Genomic DNA, 20,968 nt, shown 5'->3' with positions numbered 1-20,968 from the left:
ATGAAATTGTCGTAATTTAATTTGTCATTTAATTACCCATCAGATTTATTTTGTTATTTTTTTCAAATAAATGGAAAGGTTTGAAGTTAATTTTAAAAATTATCAAAAAAAGATTATTTTTCCGAGTTTATTAACTATAATTTTTTAACAAAGCATTTCCGAACCTATATGTTTATACGAATCTTTTTTGTTCCAAATTCAATTTCCTATAAGACTCTGAAATTTCATTGACCTAATCTGGAATACCCTGGAATAAGATTGTTTCGGGTGTAAAGATTTTTCAAGTATAAAAACAAAAAGCAGGAGTGAGTCTGGCCTGTTGACAATTACACGAAAGGAAGAATCGAAAGAATATAATACATATAAAAAAAACGCATGAAAACATCCATCCAGGGTTTATTTTTTCCGAAGAGAAGACAATTATTCTTCTTCCTCATCTTCGGGAATCTCTTCTGTGCGGAAGAAGCAATCTCTACTTTTCGCGCCAAGATTTTGAATAAGAGATTTCAATCCAAGATCTCAGAATCCCGCGAAAATCGAAGGATGCCGAAGGTATGTTCGAACTTGGTCCGTTTCATTCGAACGGTATCGCCGCTCCTCCCTCGTCGACGCGAGGCCGATTCTTCCCACCCGAGGTCCGTTTTCCTTCGTCATTCGTATGGACGCGATAAAAGCTCGTCGTCGTCGTCGCCGCTGACCAGTTACCCAGTCTTCCTACGTCGTCGTGAGATCTCGAAAAACCGCTTCGTCGCGCCTCGCTCGGTTGTCTACTACAGGAACTGCGCATCCAGCTGCGAGAGATCGATCGGCAAAATGGACCGTCCGGTAAGAGATCCGGCATCGGAACAACTGAACAATTACAAGAGAACTCTCAAGGTAAGAGATCGTTAACATGCGTGCCATACGCAGTTACAGCGGTGCTCAAACACTTTTATATTTGAATACAATTGATCCCGTATGATCTTTTTATTTTTGTAAATATTTTTTAAACTTTTTGATCGTACAAGTTGGGAGATACTTTTTGCGTACTTGGCGCATTTTTTTTATCTTCGTGAAGCTTTCTCTTTTTTTTAGTGAAATTCCATATTTCCGAAAAGATAGAAAATATATAATATTATATATCTACGAAAGTTCGGATATCTCCTTGGATCTTTCGTATGTATATATTTCGACTTTTGAATTTTGTTGTTATTACATCATGTTGTTGCGAGGTTGACATGATTATCGCGCGAGGCGAGAATGACTTGGCTACTTTTTCTAATTAATCATCTGCTAATAGCAGATTCTTGAGATCATTTGAAGATGATCTTTTCTCAACAAAAATCGAGGCATCAATTTCCGTGTTATAAGCGATTAAAAAAAAGAGGACTTTTTGCAAACTAAACTTTATAGAGAGTTATAAAACTACATTCTTTAGTTAATTTCAGATAGAGTTTACTTTAATAAAGAGAGAAAGAGAGAGAGAGAGAGAGAGAGAGAGAGAGAGAGAGAGAGAGAGAGAATTATAATTTAAGGCTTAGTTACAAGGATATCTGGATGGAAAAAAATGGAAACTTGCGAAAAATAATGATCTCTCCCGATATTATTGCTGAGAAAAAATCATTTCCAACTGATCTCAAGAATTTGCCATTAGTAGGTGGTGCGGTAAATTTGGGACACCCTGTATTATATATATATATATATATACATATCGGTTTACAACGTTTTCCGATATCCAATCGCCATCCCTCTATCTCTCCATAGGTCTTCTCCCAATCCTCTCTCTCTTATTTCCTCATTATATCTGCCAACTTTTTCGAGATCTACCCTGCTTCCTTCTTCCTCCTGGCTTCCATTGTAGAATCTGTTTAGATATTCTTGCTTCTAGCATCCTTTGGATGTGTCCAAACCATACCAATTGTTTATCTTTAATGTCTTCTATTATGGTACGGTCTAAATTCATAATCTTTCTTATTCTATTGTTATTCTCTCCATTCTTGATCTGCCTGCTGCCTTTCTCCAAAAGTCCATTTCTGTAGCTATTAGCATCTTTATCGTTTTTTCTTTTATTGGCCACACTTCCGAGCCATATGTTGTTATACTTTTTACGATAGTGTTATATATTCTTTTTTTGTTTTGTTTTGAAATGCTTTTATCCCATAAAACACCATTTAGCATAGCAATAGCTTTTCTTCCCTGTATATTTCGTTCTCGAATCGCCTCATCCATCGTTCTTTTCTGCGTTAATTTTATTCCCAAATATTGGTACCCAATGCATTGTTTTATCTGTTGTCCATTGTCAAGTACCAAGTTCTCTGTTGTACTCCTCCAATCCACATATATTCAGTCTTGTCCATATTTACCTCTAGACCCTATTTTGCATATTCTTCTATCAGTTTCAAATTTATTTGCTTTTTCTAATATTTAATATTTATTCCTTATTAGCTTATTATCACATAATAATTGACTAATTGATGATGTATTAAATATGCATTAAAAAGTAGGACAGTTTCATTAGATGGAATTGTAAATATATGTGAAATCGATCGTGTAAATTATTTTGCTACAGGTTGTTCAGCGAAATATATGTGACAGTAATATGTTAACATGAATATAGAATATTCTTAGCAAAAATTTCCTCCAATGAATAAAAAAGTTCGTATATAATATAAATATAAATATATAATTATATATAAAATGAAATAGAACTTAAATATATTATTATATGAAATATAAATAAATTAATGAGAAATAAAATTTTTACATATATATATACATAAAATAAAAGGAAATTATATGGACACATTTTATATAATTATGTGTCCATTTTATATAATTATATATGTGTGTGTGTGTATGTTTTCTTTCTCCTGTATAATCTATATCCGTATGTACAGGAAGAATAATAAGAAGAATGATTGAAAGATAATTGGAAGAATAATTTTCGTATCGTTATTTTTAGAAAAAATGCAATATATGAGGACAAGTGCAACAAAATATATAAATTAGTATATGATTGTACAGGCAATTTTTTTCAATTCTTCAAATTTAACTTTTTCTGAAAAGAAAGAAAGCGAAAATTATTCTTATTATCTTTTCCTAGATACAAACAGAGAAAAAAAGCATATATATGCAAATTTTACATGCAATATACAAATATATATTTATATTTGATTGAGTATGGATTTTTTTTCGAGATATAAATATATTTATATTAATAATCATAAAAATTCTATCCATGCAATTATTCCAAAATTTAAAATTGTCGTATTTGAAATATTCATCTACACATATACATATGTATACCTATTTCATCGAAGCTTAATTTAGCGAAATCTTCTATCTATTATAATATATTAAAAGATTTCTCTAACATGTTTAAATATTTAGTAAGGAAGAGAAAGAAACAAATGTCTCTCATGGTCGGCTGTTAAAAATGCTGATTATATTGACACCATTTCGATTTCCAGAATATTTTGGTGTATATTATTAAATCAATTATATTTACGACGCAAAATTTAGAACAAAACTATAAGTCAATTCTTTTGTCGTTCTGAATCTTCTCTGTTGCTTAAGCAAAAAATCATTATCAAACTGAACAGTTTGCGTCATTGTGAAATAAAATAATAATCTCGTGTAATTTCAAATCAAATTTTTTAAAATATATATATCAACATAAATATAGAGGTCTGAAGGAGAATATTTCATATTCTGCGATATATGTGCCATAAATATCGATCTTAAAGTACATAGACACTAACAACTGTTGATTGTCGGCTAAGGTGTATTTATTTCCTTTTTTATACATTAGTTAATGCCTTTTACACCGTCTATGAAATATATATTTGACATACAAAGAGCTTCATTGTTTGAAAATCCAAGGAAGAACCAAGAATTATAGAATCTTAAAGCGTTTAAAGTACGAAAAACATTGTGATTTATCGCCACGCATTTAAAATTTTTTTCTTATCGTGATTCGCAATTTGTCTCTCTCTCTTTCTCTCTCTCTGGTAAATTATCCTCGAAAAATCATAGTTTTTAGTTGTCAGCTTTCCGCTATTCATGGAAATGATTAAAGAGCTAATGTCGTGTTGGTATATTTTTTACTTAGATTAAAGTGATTTGTTTTGAATAGCAAATTACATATATATGTTTAATAGATACGTCTGAAAGTAGCTAAACTCCGATTGCGTTGTAGTGGCGTAATGAAGCGCAGATATGGATAAGTTAAATGTTATCCCGATTGAGCGGTATTTTTACAATCGCGTTTATCAGATTAAATTAATAAAAAATGCTCAAATAAATGGTATCTCGCGATACCATATAGCGTATCGGTGAAGTGGCGCCACCATAGACATAGTATACTTAGACCGAGGAGTGGGAGCCGAGTATTTCACTTACAGACACGTAAAAGCCTGCAGCACACGGTACGATTTTTCGTACTGATTTTGTTAATTTATTGCATGCTGTTTCTACGTGTTCCAATCATAAGAGTGTTACTAGTTTTGGCTTCACACGTGCAGATTATCCTTACGTGTTGGGTTAATATTTTAGTTATAAGATTTCTAGAGATTTCAATAAAATTCTTCAATATTCTAAAAATCCTCTAGATAATAGCCAATGATTGCTTATCTAATCAAGATACGATTCAAGATATTTATTGTGGAAGAATTAATAAAATTTTTAAAATTTTATTAGGTTAGGAAATCTATCATTTTTTATTAATTATATACATATTCAATTAATATCACCATAATTATAAATAAAATACATAATTATTTATATATATTTATAACTTTTGTCTTTATATTTATTATTTTTATTTTTTGCGTTTTTGTTGTAGTAGTATCGTCTGCAGCTAGCAACAAAACCATAGTGAAATATAGCACCGGATTTATTACCAAAAACCAACATGCTAGCACGCACAACAACACGCAGCACATAATATTTCAAGTTGCATATAGCCATTATAATTGCTAGCAAAATGTCTCGCATGCGATCTAGTATGCAAAATTGTACCGTGTGCCGCAGGCTTAAGACGTTCCGAATGAAGGAAACTTGCGTACATAGCGATCTTAGCTCTGTGTACTGAGAAGCGTTTTTCCTCAATTTCCTTGATGTTGTACAAGAATTTTCGGCACTCACTTACAGGCACGTAACTAAGACGTTCCGAACGAAGGAAACTTGCGTACATCTTCTCTTTCGCTCGCACGTAGCCTGACAAAAGAAAGCGCTATGCTATGTGCGAGCGAGAGAGAACGCAAGGGGCACGAAACAGAGTATGTCCTTTTCTACGTGCATCTTTACCCCCACTTCTTAAATAAAGGCAAACGCTCGGTTTAAATATACTATATCTATAGGCGCCACTTTGCCATAAAACATTCAGGTGAAACTTCAGGTCATTTAAAAAAAAAAAAGAAAAAACTGCGCTCTCTCTTTCTCTCTCTTCTCTCTTACTTGCATATAATTTACATTCTGAAGGAGTTAGCAACGCAGATGCGTACTAGATATACTAGGTCGACAATGATAATTTGAAGATAATATGCACTGTCATGTCGAAGCAAAAGCTGCATATTATTCGCGTGCAATAAAATCGCGCAGCGAAAGGTGCGCTTCGCAAAAAAAAAAAAAAAAAAAGTAGTCAACGTAACATGCAAATTAACTGTAAATTAACTGCGATGTTCCGCTACTCAACGCGCATAGATGTAGGAATCGTATCGCGCGTGCTATCATACAATCTTGCTGCATCAAGGCTGAACGTCGAAATGGTAATAGGAAAAAATTCTCTTGGATTTTAATGTATAATATAAGTGTAAAATTAGAAATTAAATTAGAAAAAAATATAAAACCAATAATATAAATAATAAAAGTAACTAATAAATAAAAATGTGTAATAATTACATTAAAATTAGAATTAATTAAATATATGAAACATTATTAAACATTAATACATTGAAAAAAAACTTGTACGCAACAAAAAGTTTAATATTTATCCCTAAAAAATAACTTTGAAAAAAATTTTCTCATAAAAAATAAAAAACTACGAAATAATTTTCTCCTAAAAAATAACTCTAAAAAATAAAAGATAAAAACTGAATATAGAATCAATAGTTAACTAGCCAAGTACTTAGAAGCAACTAAGTTTGTGAGGATTTATAATTTGAATAGTATTTGTCATAAAAAATTAATCTTGTATTTATAGAAATATTATAGATAGATTCTTTCCATAAAATTAAAACGCATTTTATTTTTATTAACAGAAACCTTATTTTGAATACTATATCACAAATTATACTATTATAGAGTTTATTAAGATTAGGATTCTTTTGATTTGCAAAGTATGTCTTACAGGATGTATTATAATTTGAAAGAAAATTTTTCGTAAACTCTAAAAGTCGCATAAAACAAGCTTACACCAAAGCAAAGTATAAAAACTTGACGTGCTCGAGTTGCATTAAGATGTGTATGTACATGTTATAAATACAATATATGATTATTTTAATAATGTTTCTTAATATATTATAATAGTTTGCAAATCTTGATTTTAAATATTTTATATATATATTATCTTGAATTATATATTATTTTCTATTATCTAATATGTTGATAATATATACTATGATTTGTGCAAGATAATTCTCGCGACTAATATCGGTTTATTTTTTTATATAAAAGAATCAGTTTTTAACTAAATAATAAAACTAAATAATTATCAATTTTTCACTAAAAGCTTTCGCAACAATTGCTTGTCCGAGAGAAAACTAGCGTTTTCTAATTTAAAGAAAAAAAAAAAAAAAAAAACACGCCGCGATAATATTGCGAGCAAGGTACAACAATGTGATTATGACACAACGATAATTGCCGTGTAACAAGACGTCGAATAGGCTTCTTAGATGATAGATAGGATGTCGAAAGAGCGAGGATCCTGCACGTTTATACGATCGACGAACGAGATTATTTTTATCATATTATAATTTTATCACGATTTTTATCATATAAAAAGCGCACTCGCTTCTAGTTTGTTCATTAGCGAAATGAATAGTGACAGGGGTTGTCATGCCCGTCGCGGTTTCTGCCTTGCGTTTTGGAAAAGGAAGAAAAGATTTAATCACGAGAAGATTTCTGATTGTGTAACAGATTTTATATGGCTGTTCATACAATGATTAAGCTGTCGCTTAATTATTTAATTTAGTGTGTTTGTAATCAGAGAATTCAGATTCTAAAAAATGTTGCTCTAATTAATAAAAGGAATTATAAAAAACAAAATATAAAATATATGACGGTGAAAGATATAAGACGCTGAAAGACTTTTCTTATACATTTTTTTATTTTTCTTATTTTTTTTCATTTTTATTTTTATTTATTCGTTAATTTTTTTATAAGATTATATAGATCTCGTGTTCTTTCAATTTTTGACAAGAAAATTGTTTTATATAAAATAAATTATTTCGCTCGTCTCAGTCGACGAACAATTAATGTACAGCTATCTTTTTCACAGGATGAGGCACCTGTATTATTAACTGCAAATGGAGCACCCGTCGCCGAGAAAAAGGCCAGCCTCACGGTTGGCCCTCGTGGACCCATGCTGCTGCAAGACTTCGTTTACCTGGACGAAATGTCGCATTTCGGCAGAGAACGGATCCCGGAACGAGTTGTGCACGCTAAGGGAGCCGGTACGCTTGCTTTATTTCTTATAGTCCGCATATACAACTTCAATGTATTGTATTATATCTATTATTTTCCTGCGTAATTTACAATTTTTATAATCTTATAATTATCATTATTATAATTTATATAATTTATTATTTTTATTGACAACTAAAATATTATATCTATATTTTTTATTTATTAACTTCACGCGTATCTTTTTCTTCTTTTCCAGGTGCGTTCGGCTATTTCGAAGTCACCCACGATATCAGCCAGTATTGCAAAGCCAAGATATTTTCCAGCATCGGAAAGAGGACTCCCATCGCAGTGAGATGCTCCACAGTCGGTGGCGAAAGCGGTTCTGCCGATACTGTCAGGTAATAAGTAAGAAAAATTCCACAATAGTGTAGTGTGAATTATTATTAAACTTTGACCCGAAGAAGTTTTAAATATTCAAAGGATGAGATAACTATACTATGTATGCCCTTTCATTTGCCTTTTTTATATATTTAAATATTATATGTCGCAAACATATATAAAACATTTAAAATATTATATATAAAATATTAATATAAATTACATGTATAATTATACAATATTAATATTATAAAATATTAATATTATAAATTATATAATATTAATAATATATTAATATATTAATATAATATGATATTATATATGCTGTATATAAAATTTAAAAAATGCTTACATAAATAGTTATTTTAACGAGCACATCGTTGGAGTAAATATGATGCAGTTTTCGCCATAAATGTTTGCAATACTTTTATCATTTAGTTTTAGTAGAAAGCGAATGAATCGATCCTGCGGTTACGTGCGTCCGCAACGCAAATATTGCACTCGACTGACTTTTCGTAATACAATGATTTTTCATCATTCAGCGGTGGTGCAATAAAAGAAAAACATGATTTTTGCCAGAATTGCATATTATTCCTCTGAATTGCGTTTCACTGATATACATAATTCGAATGGTAAAAGATTAAATAATAATGAAATGAATAGGCAAAAATATTTTCATACACATATATATATATATATATATATATATATATTTCCAGACAGCACAAAACATCCTCAGGATCATCCTGAATATGTCCAGGACGGTTCAGGATATTTGTAGGATGTTTTAAGATACTATTATAAATATATTTATAAAAATTTAATATGCATACATAATTATTTTTAGTTATGTGTGGGCTATTTAATATAATTTAGAAATCTTAAGTATTATAATAAGTATTAATGTCCTATAAATGTCCACTGGATAACCCCTGGATGTCTGTAGGATATATCTGCCCTGTCTATTATATTGGATGTCTTTTGGATTTCCAGAGGACATATACATGTGCAATTAATTGTTAACATTAATTTCGTTTAATATTAATAATTGAATTTGATGCGCACATTTTCATATATCCAAAATTATTATTTATTTAATATTTCATGAAAAATGTTACTGTTCGCAACATTCCAAAAACTTTACAAACAATAGTATTCAACCGCTAGTTCGTTTGTTTACCGCTATGCGACACGCGAACTCATATTTGAGATTTGGTCATGAGAATTATATAAAGCTTGCAAAGAGCAACTGACAGGAAATTACCAATGTAATTATTTTCTATCAGTTCAATTTCTGATGCAATCCCAACATAGGGAATTCAGATATTGGATTGTTTAGAAAATATTACACAACTCAAACCCGGGAGCCAAACCTAAAATATTCATGTACAGCACAAAAGCCTCAAATATTAAAGAACGGTGAACTATTTTTAATATTAGATTTTTAATATTGGCAGTAAATAACAAAACATAATTTTAATTTATATTTAAATTTTAAAATTTGCTCCTTGAAACATATGAAAAATATCCCTAACATATCCTATAAAAATCCTTAGGATGTTCCACAGGATCTCCCTGGATTCTCCAGAGGTTAATATACGGCTATCATTTACTCTTCCTCAGGACATCCAGAGGAGATCTGAGGATTACAATGGGATATCCTGAGGATATCCTACATATATGTCCTGGATGCCCTTTGGACGTCCTAAGGACATCCTTGTGCTGTCTGGGTATATATATATATATATATATATATATATATATATATATATATATATATTTCTCTAATTTTATTATCGATGTTCCGTTTTGCTTTTTCAGAGATCCGCGTGGATTCGCCGTAAAGTTCTATACCGAGGAGGGTATCTGGGATCTCGTCGGCAACAATACACCAATCTTCTTTATTAAGGATCCTCTTTTCTTCCCAAGTTTCATACATACGCAGAAGAGAAATCCTGCAACCCACTTGAAGGTCTGTTCGAGTGTGATAGCCGATACAGATAGCCAATTAATTCAACGATCAAGTGCATTTATGTATAAGATGCTTTTTTTTATATTAGCATATGTGGAAGTTAAATGATATTGTGAAGTAGAGATTATATTAATAAATTTTTTTTTAGGATGCTGATATGTTCTGGGACTTCATTTCCCTCAGACCCGAGACGACGCACCAAGTTATGTTCCTCTTCGGCGATCGAGGCATTCCCGATGGATACCGCCATATGAACGGCTACGGTTCTCATACATTCAAATTAGTCAACTGCAAGAATGAGACAGTCTACTGCAAATTCCACTATAAGGTTTTTATTTCAAATCAGAAAAAAATATATAGCAGTATAGCTTGATCTATCAATATCAGAATTCTTTGAAACATTACAAATATTTGATGATAATTGACAGACCGATCAAGGGATCAAGAATCTCCTTGCCGAGAGAGCCGCCGACCTCAGCGCCTCCGATCCTGATTACTCGATTAGAGATCTTTACAATGCTATCGCTAGAAAGCAATATCCGTCTTGGACGTTGTCCATCCAAGTAATGACCGCTGATCAAGCGAAGACTTTCAGGTGGAATCCATTTGATTTGACAAAGGTAATTATTACTTTTCGCTTCTATCAGTATTCTATTTTATAAGCAGAGTTTCGCTTTTTGAAAATTATACGAATTTCTCTTATAGGTGTGGCCTCACAAGGAATATCCGCTAATACCAGTAGGCAAACTGGTACTGGACCGCAATCCCGAAAACTATTTTACTGATGTAGAGCAAATGGCCTTTGATCCGGCGCATATGATACCTGGTATCGAGCCGAGTCCCGACAAAATGTTGCAAGGTCGACTTTTCGCTTACGGTGACACTCATAGGCATCGCTTGGGACCGAATCATCTTCAGTTAGCAGTGAATTGCCCGTACAAGGTAACACTTTGTGTTTTGCGACAGAATAAACCATCTGATTCCTAGGATTTTTTTTCTAGTTACGATAGAGAACTCCACTTTTCCTATACATTATATTTATTTTATAACTTGTGATAATTTTTATTCATATTTCTTCAAAGAAAAAGAAGTAAAAACTTTTTACTCAAGTAACATATATAACAATACACGTCCATAGGATGTTTTATATCCTCTAGATGACCTCTAGATGTTTTTTGAACATATATGTGATTAGGGATTCCACACTTTATAATCCCAGACCAAAGGGCATCCAGGACATACATGTAGGATATCCTCAGGATATCCCATTGTAATCCTCAGATCTCCTCTGGATGTCCTGAGGAAGAGCAAATGATAGCCGTATATTAACCTCTGGAGAATCCAGGGAGATCCTGTGGAACATCCTAAGGATTTTTATAGGATATGTTAGGGATATTTTTCGTATGTTTCAAGGAGCAAATTTTAAAATTTAAATATAAATTAAAATTATATTTTGTTATTTACTGCCAATATTAAAAATCTAATATTAAAAATAGTTCACCGTTCTTTAATATTTGAGACTTTCGTGCTATACATGAATATTTTATGTTTGGCTCCCGGGTTTGAGTAGTGTAATATTTTCTAAACAATCCAATATCTGAATTCCCTATGTTAGGATTGCATCAGAAATTGAACTGATAGAAAATAATTACATTTGTAATTTCCTGTCAGTTGCTCTTTGCAAGCTTTATATAATTCTCATGACCAAATCTCAAATACGAGTTCGCGTGTCGCATAGCGGTAAACCAACGAACTAGCGGTTGAATACTATTTTTTGTAAAGTTTTTGGAATGTTGCAAACAGTAACATTTTTCATGAAATATTAAATAAATAATAATTTTGGATATAAGAAAATGTGGGCATCAAATTCAATTATTAATATTAAACGAAATTAATGTTAACAATTAATTGCACATATATATGTCCTCTGGAAATCCAAAAGACATCCAATATAATAGACAGGGCAGATATATCCTACAGACATCCAGGGGTTATCCAGTGGACATTTATAGGACATTAATACTTATTATAATACATAAGATTTCTAAATTATATTAAATAGCCGACACAACTAAAAATAATTATGTATGCATATTAAATTTTTATAAATATATTTATAATAATATCTTAAAACATCCTACAAATGTCCTGAACCATCCTGGACATATTCAGAATGATCCTGAGGATGTTTTGTGCTGTCTGGGATATTTATATTATGAAAAGATAAATTTTGCAACTTCGGATTATGTTTCCTAAGAATATTTTATATAGATTTAAGCTATTAATAAAAGTTGTTCGAGAGATATATTAATATACATAAATTATTATTTTAATATATTTTATAAATTATTATTATTTCTAAATTAATATTTTTAGCAAAGATTGCTATTTGATTAATATAAAAAAAAAATTACTGTATATTACTATATCTTTATCAAAATACATCACATTATTTGATTAGTATATAATATTTATCGAAACATATATATCTTCTAAAGATTAAAAAATGCAATTATTTATCCTATAGGCGATTTCCACAATGCATTATCAGCGAGACGGTAACATGGCTGTATACAATCATGGAGGTGCGCCGAATTATTATCCAAACAGCTTCTGCGGACCGAGGGAGTGTCCGGCCGTTCGTTCGCCGCCATTCCATGTGAGCGGGGACGTGGACCGTTACAATCCCGAGGACGAGGACGATTTCGGTCAGGCCACCATCTTCTGGAAGAAAACCCTCGACGAACCCGCTAGGGAGAGATTGGTGCAAAACATGGTCGGGAATCTGCGCAACGCCTCGCCGTTCATCGTGGAGCGTGCCGTGCGAAACTTTGCCCGGGTGGACGTCGATCTTGCCCAGAGATTGACGGAGGCCTTGCGCAAATACGGGATACAGATCAATGCCTTGGGAAAATCAGCCAATCTCTAAAGAGGATTTATAACTGTCTCTTTCTATTTCTCTCTGAAATGTATTATAACTTGTCCCTAACAACACACATGTTCAAAAGATGTCCAGAGAACACATCCACAGGATATTTTATATCCTCTGGATGACTTCTAGACATCTTTTGAACATATTTGCTGTTAGGGCTGTAGCTCTTGCTACTTAAATACATAATATATTTTACAATATATAATATTTTATATTGTTTATCAGATATTGTTGCTGAAAATATTTCTTTTCGCGATGTTATATACTGTTTTTAGTTATCAAATTTTTTTCATCCTAGAGTTATTTCTCCTTGTAACGCTAATTACTACTTTACGAGGGTGTAGGTGTAAAACCTATTCTGCGGTGCCTTTTACATAAGATGAATATGTATCCTGCCTATTCAAGGAGGATGAAAAGGAAAAAAAATGCATTATTCTACTCTTTACCATTTTCTCTCGTATTTTACTACAATCGTTATTGATTTTAATGCTGTAAATGAGTATTTTTTAAGCCTGATGATTCTTTCGAAGGAAAAACGCATGTGTGATGGGGATTTATACGTAAATAAAATTTAAAATCGCTATACAGATGTATTATATATATGCAATATATATCGTAGCGTTTTTCTATCATTTCTGTGGCTTTTGTCTGCGAACAAAAAGATCGGAAGATCTTTTACCTTCGCGTGAATTCTCAAGGTAGACAGCAAAATGAGTCACACCTCCAATTAGGGTAACTTGTGGCAACAAAGCTATTTCGACTGCATTTAAACAGTATTCAAAACGTATCCGCTTTTATCCGTCATTTTGAAGTCGAACCGAGAGTTTCGTGAGAGATACGTCTCTTTATCCTTTTCATCATCTTTTTAATCTATAATTAAAGTATAAGTGCATAAAAAGGAATAATTTTATTTTTTAAGAGGTAATTTTTATTTTATTTTAATTCAATTGAAATTTTATTTTATTTCAATTCAAATTTTATTTTATTTTATTTTATTTCAATTCAAATTTTATTTTATTTTAATCCACATTTTATTTCAATTCAAATTTTATTTTATTACAATTCAAACTTAATTTTATTTTATTTCAATTCAAATTTAATTTGATTTAGTTTTGAAATTGTTATAAAAAAATGTAACAAATTTTTTATAATTTTTCGTTTTCTCTCTTCAATATTTAGTTTGTTTTATTTTAATTCAAATTTAATTTTATTTAAATTCAAATTTATAATTTTATCTCAATTTAAACTTTATTTTATTTTATTTTGATTCAAATTTTATTTTATTTTAATCCAAATTTTATTTCAATTCAAATTTTATTTTATTTCAATTCAAATTTAATTTGATTGAAATTTAGTTTTGAAATTGTTATAAAAAATGTAACAAATTTTTTATAATTTTTCGTTTTCTCTCTTCAATATTTAGTTTGTTTTATTTTAATTCAAATTTAATTTAATTTTAATTCAAATTTAATTTTATTTCAATTCAAATTTAATTTTATCTCAATTTAAACTTTATTTTATTTTATTTTAATTCAAATTTTATTTCAATTCAAATTTTATTTTATTTCGATTCAAACTTTATTTTATTTTATTTCAAATCAAATTTAATTTGATTTAGTTTTGAAATTGTTATAAAAAAATGTAACAAATTTTTTATAATTTTTCGTTTTCTCTCTTCAATATTTAGTTTGTTTTATTTTAATTCAAATTTAATTTAATTTTAATTCAAATTTAGTTTTATTTCAATTCAAATTTAATTTTATCTCAATTTAAACTTTATTTTATTTTATTTTATTTCAATTCAAACTTTATTTCATTTTATTTCAATTTAAATTAAATTAAATTAAATTTTAAAATTGCTATAAAAAAATGTAAAAAATTTTTTTTTCCTCTCTCGTCAATATTTAATTTGAACGAAGTAAATTGCAGTTCGAGAGAACATATTCTTCAACAATAAATAAGCGTGAAACTAGCGCCAGACTATGAGTATATTCGAGATTCGTTTATAATTCGTGAATAGTATGGATGGGATGATTCGTCAAATTCAACCAATCAGATTTCTTTATATCGCTCACGAATCGCGAATTGCGAATACGCGCATAATCTGACGCTAGCTTTATGTGCGTTTTAATGCGCTCGCTTTGCAGCGTGACACTTCCGGCCAAATTTCTAGTCCGAGATGCTATAGATGCATACACACACAATTACAGCACAGCTGTTCGCTTCACGAATCCCGTCTCCGTCACGGGATGCTGTCAACAAACGTACGCGTTTGCAGATAAATTCGATGCGTCGATGTATTTGAAGCTCTCTTCCGAGAAGGCCTTTCTTCGTATGTAACTGTCAATCGCGCACGATTAATCTGCGCGATCAATTATTATTATTTTTTTCTTTGGTAAAAAATAATGAGAAGTGAAAATGCAGTCGCGTTGTCTTTGCAGATTCCTCTCGCAGCGCAAATCGTGGATATTCTTTTTATAGAGTAGGCTGCCTGACCTCCTTCTGTTCCTCCAAAAGCGTACTCAGAACAGCCTCCCCTCTTCCTGTGGACGCAGATCATGTTACGGCTAATCTTTTAAATAATTATTTATATACACACATTGACATCCAACTCTATGACAGACAGGTATATATATTGTACATATGTGTATATATTTATATATTATTATACACAAGAGTTTTATTCGCGAATAGAATCTTACAAATATTCTTTTTTTTTTTTTTTTTTTTCAATGATAAAGTTTCATTGTAGCATACTATATATTGTTCTTTTGTGCATCGATTGATTCATCCTTGTATTGTCGTCGTTGATATTTATCAATCGCTCTAAAGAGTAATTGGAAGATCTCGATAATGTATAATTGAATGATGTTTTATCAGGAAGAAAGTTTTGGTCGGTGCCGGAGTAATATGGGGCATAACCCTTTGCTGTCTTTTCTTTAGTCGCAAGTTATTAAGACCCGTGGCACTATTAAATTTCATCCCTGCTATCTTATATCGGTCAGTTTATCAGTTCTCTCTGATAAAAAATAGTACAGAATATTTATAGGAGATTTGCATTTACTGTTTTACTAATCAGAGAACAATTTTCATCAATAAAACAATTAGTGAAGTGTTAACAATTAAAAACTACATGTACTATATTTTTGAAGTAATTTCTATTAATAATGTATGTTCCTAACAGCTTTTTTAAACATTTGGTTTGTGAGTTCTCTCGTCATTTCGTTTGTCTTTAATATTGAATAAAATTCCATTTATTGTTTTATGATTTAGCAATCAAAAAATGAAGAATGAAGAAGATGAACGACACAATGCGGATGATGCTGGTACATCAATGAATTGTGATAATAATGTACATACGAATGAGCAAAATGAAACGCAAAATGAAGAGCAAAATACGTGCGTAGCTAAAATTTATAGTAAAGACGTAAAAATAATAATAGTTGAGTCTTCAACTAATGAGTTGAGTCTTCAACTAAGAGTTTTCAATTAATGCTAATTATTTATATTTATTTCAACTAATATTAATTATATATATTTTATTTCTTACGTTAACAGACAACTAACACCAAATTTTATGTTGGGAGGATTAACGGGAGCGTCGCCACCGAAATTTGTGTCTTTTGATGAAATTGTAAAAACTGCTAATGGCATGAAAAATATGGCTTTAGCGCATGAAATCGCGGTAGATAAAAATTTTCAATTGCAAAAATTGGAACCGGAAGACGGTAGTTTTCATAGGCGAGTAAAGGAAATAATGCATAAAGCTTTTTGGAATCTGTTGGCAAAGAAGTTGGCCGAAGACCCGCCAGATTATTCGCACGCACTGATTTTGTTGACAGAGATTAAAGAAGTAATTATATAATTTCTTTTCCTTTTTGCGACAAATCGAAGAGGAAGCATCAAATATCGTCTAACAATATATTTTCTATTCATTTCAGTCCCTGGACGAGCTTGTACCGCCGCAAAATTCCAGAATCAAGGAAAATATCAGAGAAGTGCTCGACCTAGACTTGATCAAACAGCAAGCGGAGAAAGGTGTATTAGATTTTCATCATTATGCGCAATACATAATCTCTGTTATGAGTAAGATTTGCGCGCCGGTCAGAGACGACAAAATCAAAGAGCTCTCGCAGCAGGTGGACATAATCGAGACGTTCAAAGGTGTCATGGAATTGTTGCAGTTAATGAGATTGGACTTGGCGAATTTTACCATCACAATGATGAGGCCGAGCATCATCGCCTTGAGTGTCGAGTATGAGAAGGCAAAGTTCGCCGAATTTTTAAAGATTAATTCAAACGGTCTACAATACACGGAGAAATGGTTACTGAGACATTTCAATCCGGAGAAGATCGCGAGTTCGAGCAGCGATACCAGTAATATAAGACAAATCACACATTCTCTAGTAACAGAGGCGTATCTCGATCTCCTGGAATGGGATTTCAATCTAATTGCCGAAGTATGGATTTATTTTTTTATCGAAAAATATGTGGGATTTTATGTTACTTGATAAGTAGAGATGTAAAAAAACGATTTTTTTAAATAGAAAAACAGTTGAAAAAAAAAAACAAATTTTGCTTTTTTTATTATTTTTTTTAAATATAATATTATTTTTCTTTATATTTTTTTTTGTTAACATAATAAAAGAAGATGAAAGTTCTTATATTTTTAATTTATTTTTTTTCGAAAGTAATATTAATGGATTAATGAGACCTTTGCGGCAAATTACATCAAATTTTACATGATTTGTATAATTTTCAATTAGATACATAACAAAAATTTTTATTAATTAAAAATAGTAATTACATAACTATATAGCCAATTGGAATGCGAGTTACATTTAAAATAATAATGGTTAATTCAAATCTATCATATTTAAAAAGTTAAGAATAATGGGAAAACAATTTGCAGTAATCAAAACATAAAGATATTAAATATCTAAAAAAAAGACGAGGCTTGTTTTTTTTTTCATAAAAACATTTTTTATTAAAAAAAAAACTTTCTATTTAGACTTCTATTGATAAATTTATTACAAGGTAGGTGTGTTTTATTTAGACATTGATGCTGGATCAAGGAAGAATTCTGGAATTGCGCGACATAACCAGCAGATTGAGTGTCATCGGTTCTGTGATATTGTTGGTTAATAATACAATCGGTGCGCCGATTCACGGGATTTCAAGTTTTAAAAAAAATATTAAAGAGCACTTGAATGCATTGTTGGACTCTGTACATTCTAACAAGTATGTTCAGCCATAATTGAAGACGAATTATAATCATAATTAAAATATATTAATCATTCGCTTTTTTTCTCTACAAACTTTATGGCTTTATTAGCTCAGAATATTATTCTCAGAATTTATTAATACAATTCTACCGCTACAGGGATTTGGAAGCTGCGATGCCAAATATTGTACTTCAAGTAAAAGAAGATGTGAAAGCGACTTTACGAGAAGTCGATGCTCCCGAATTGTCTTCAGAATTGGAAACATTATTGGAGGGCCAGATAACCGATCTTGTAGATACGAAACATAAGATCAGATATCTTGTCAGTAAGTATAAAAATCAATTTGACAATATTAACGCTTTGGGCTATGAATAAATATCGTTTTAGGTTTACGAATTAGACAATTCCTGCAGAAAATCATTCAGACGCAATCTATTGCGCCCCAACAAGTACCACCAGGTCTCTCCTCGCTGCAAGAAGAATTAACGGCCATCGCTGCTCGATTTGTAATACTTATCTCGCATAATCGTAGCGTATTTGGTGAATATTATCAGGACATTGTCGCAAACGCGTTTGCGAAAAATGATGTTGACAATAACAAGGAGATGCATGGAGCACATACCATGGAATTGTAAAAATGAAAATAGAGATAAAAAGTGAAATTATACACGTATAATATTAATATATCTTCGCGAATCTTGCTATGCTCCTTGTTCTGAGATATGCACGATTATATTGAGATGGTTTATAGCTTCAGTCGATTATATAAATTTTTCTTAATACAAATCAGATGATAGGAGCATCGAATTGCATCCATATTCATTGTGCATCTCTTTTACTAGCGATATGATGGATTTTTCTTTTCCGAATACTATATCGAGATATGGGTGTATATCATTTTTCATATTTATGTTCATTTATACATTGTGTATAATATATGAAATATCCGCAAATTATATATAAAACAACGCATTTTCGTGAAAAATGTTTCATGCAAAAAGTTGTAGAGCTCTAAGTGGCGTATTATATAATAATATTAGTATGACCTTGAATAGCAAGGTCATATAAAAATCACTTTAAATTTTTTTAATGGATTCCCCTATTTTTCATTACATATTCTTGTAGCTTACCTCGAGAGCTTTCCAAAACACTATAATAAAGTATTTTCTCATTAAATACTTTTTGAGTTATTTTATATTTTAATCTGACATATTTTGATATAAAAAATTAAATATCTTGTAAAATATTTAGTTTTCGATAATCTTACCGTAATACTTTTATGTATAGAATAATAAGACAAATTAATTAATATAAAAAAATAATTGTTTTTAAGAAAATTATTTACAATGTATTTTTTTAAACAATTTGGTTTTTTTTTTGCATTAATTGATTTGTTTCATTATTCTGTACATAAAAGTATTACGGTAAGCTTATCGAAAACTGAATATTTTAAGAAATATGTTATTTTTTATATCAAAATATGTCAGATTAAAATATAAAATAACTCAAAAAGTACTTAATGAAAAAATATTTTACTATAGTGTTTTGGAAAGCTCTCGAGGTAAGCTACAAGAATATGTAATGAAAAATAGGGAGTTCCATTTAAAAAATTCAAAGTGATTTTTATATGACCTTGACGGTGCTATTCAAGGTCATACTAATATTATTATATAATGCGCCACTTAGAGCTCTACAACTTTTGCATAAAACATTTTTGCTGAAAATGCTTCATTGAAGAATTATCGCGGTGCGTTTTTTAAAATGGGACACCCTGTATATACACACACAAGCGCGCGCGCGCGCGCGCACACACACACACACACACACTTAATAGCAGATTCCTTAGAATATTTCAAGACGAAAATCCTAATACAAAAATGTTGAGACTATAATAGTTTTTAAACGGGAAGCGATTATATTTTGCAAATGACAGCTGAAATTTCGCGCGTTCGGGCGCGAAATAACAAGTGAAAAGAATGCTGTGTTAATGGGGCGCCCTTTTTATGATATTATGATTATCGTATGAATTTACAATAGCATTGTCATTATACGTTTTCCCGCTTTTCTACGCATTGCATTAGTATATCCTTTTTACGAATAATGGATGCAAGAACTAAAGATATCTAAAAAATGATTCAAGTAAAAATTTATGACATGTTTCAACTTCAGTTGTCAAAGTGGTCAATGTTAGACACCATGAAGGTGTCTACTATTTCGCCGTACCTGAGCGCGCGAAATCTCAGCCCTGTCATTCATAAAATATAATCGCTTCCCATTTAAAAACTATTATAGTCTCGACATTTTTGTATTAGGATTTTCGTCTTGAAATTTTCTAAGGAATCTGTCATTAAGAGGAAATACGGTAGTTTTAGGACACCCTATATATATGTATACATACTGGATGTCCCATCAAAAGTGGCCACCCTCTTTTATCTTTTAAATTTAAACTAACAATAAAAAAGATAGAGCGTAACAAATATATATCAAATTAAATGGTTCAAACTGAACTCTTTTGTGAGTATAGTGATTGCTTCCAAAAGCTATGTTAAAAAACGGAGAGGTATGCATAATCTTTTTATAATATAAATTTTTCGACATGAAAAAAGTTGTAGCGCTGTTTGAAACGAATACAACGATGTGTGATATAATGTAAGGATTATACATATTATACGAGTTTTATTGACTTGAAATATTACAGGCGACGTTTACTTTTTCATTTTCTGCTCTGAGTTATGGCCAACTTCTGACTCGTGCATTAGAGATTGACATATGTCATATTGTCATATAATCCGCAAGACTGAAAATGAAAAGATAGACGTCGCCCGCGATAATTCAATTTGATATATATTTATTACA

At 30.8% G+C, this 20,968-nt stretch overlaps 2 protein-coding genes across 2 annotated transcripts; both read left to right on the top strand.

Moving 5' to 3' along the window:
- The first annotated feature begins 675 nt into the window (after positions 1-675).
- Cat (catalase) lies at positions 676-13,148 on the top strand. Its single transcript, XM_070301041.1, has 8 exons — positions 676-876; positions 7,478-7,652; positions 7,862-8,003; positions 9,805-9,955; positions 10,104-10,283; positions 10,384-10,575; positions 10,661-10,897; positions 12,483-13,148. The coding sequence occupies exons 1-8, from the start codon at positions 814-816 to the stop codon at positions 12,882-12,884; spliced, it is 1,542 nt and encodes a 513-aa protein (XP_070157142.1). The 5' UTR covers positions 676-813; the 3' UTR covers positions 12,885-13,148.
- A 1,869-nt stretch (positions 13,149-15,017) lies between these two features.
- LOC138936295 (T-complex protein 11-like protein 1) lies at positions 15,018-19,369 on the top strand. The gene is made up of 8 exons (XM_070301570.1): positions 15,018-15,219; positions 15,329-15,513; positions 16,161-16,286; positions 16,446-16,740; positions 16,829-17,347; positions 17,944-18,128; positions 18,271-18,437; positions 18,500-19,369. Exons 2-8 carry the CDS (start codon positions 15,503-15,505, stop codon positions 18,745-18,747), a joined length of 1,551 nt encoding a protein of 516 aa, XP_070157671.1. The 5' UTR covers positions 15,018-15,219; positions 15,329-15,502; the 3' UTR covers positions 18,748-19,369.
- Positions 19,370-20,968: the final 1,599 nt, after the last annotated feature.

This window comes from Polyergus mexicanus, unplaced genomic scaffold, assembly GCF_030449975.1.
Source record: "Polyergus mexicanus isolate NDT 795.1 unplaced genomic scaffold, iyPolMexi1.0 SCAF_9, whole genome shotgun sequence".
Taxonomy (NCBI): Eukaryota; Metazoa; Arthropoda; class Insecta; order Hymenoptera; family Formicidae; genus Polyergus; species Polyergus mexicanus.
This window is presented reverse-complemented; position numbering and strand designations above follow the sequence as displayed.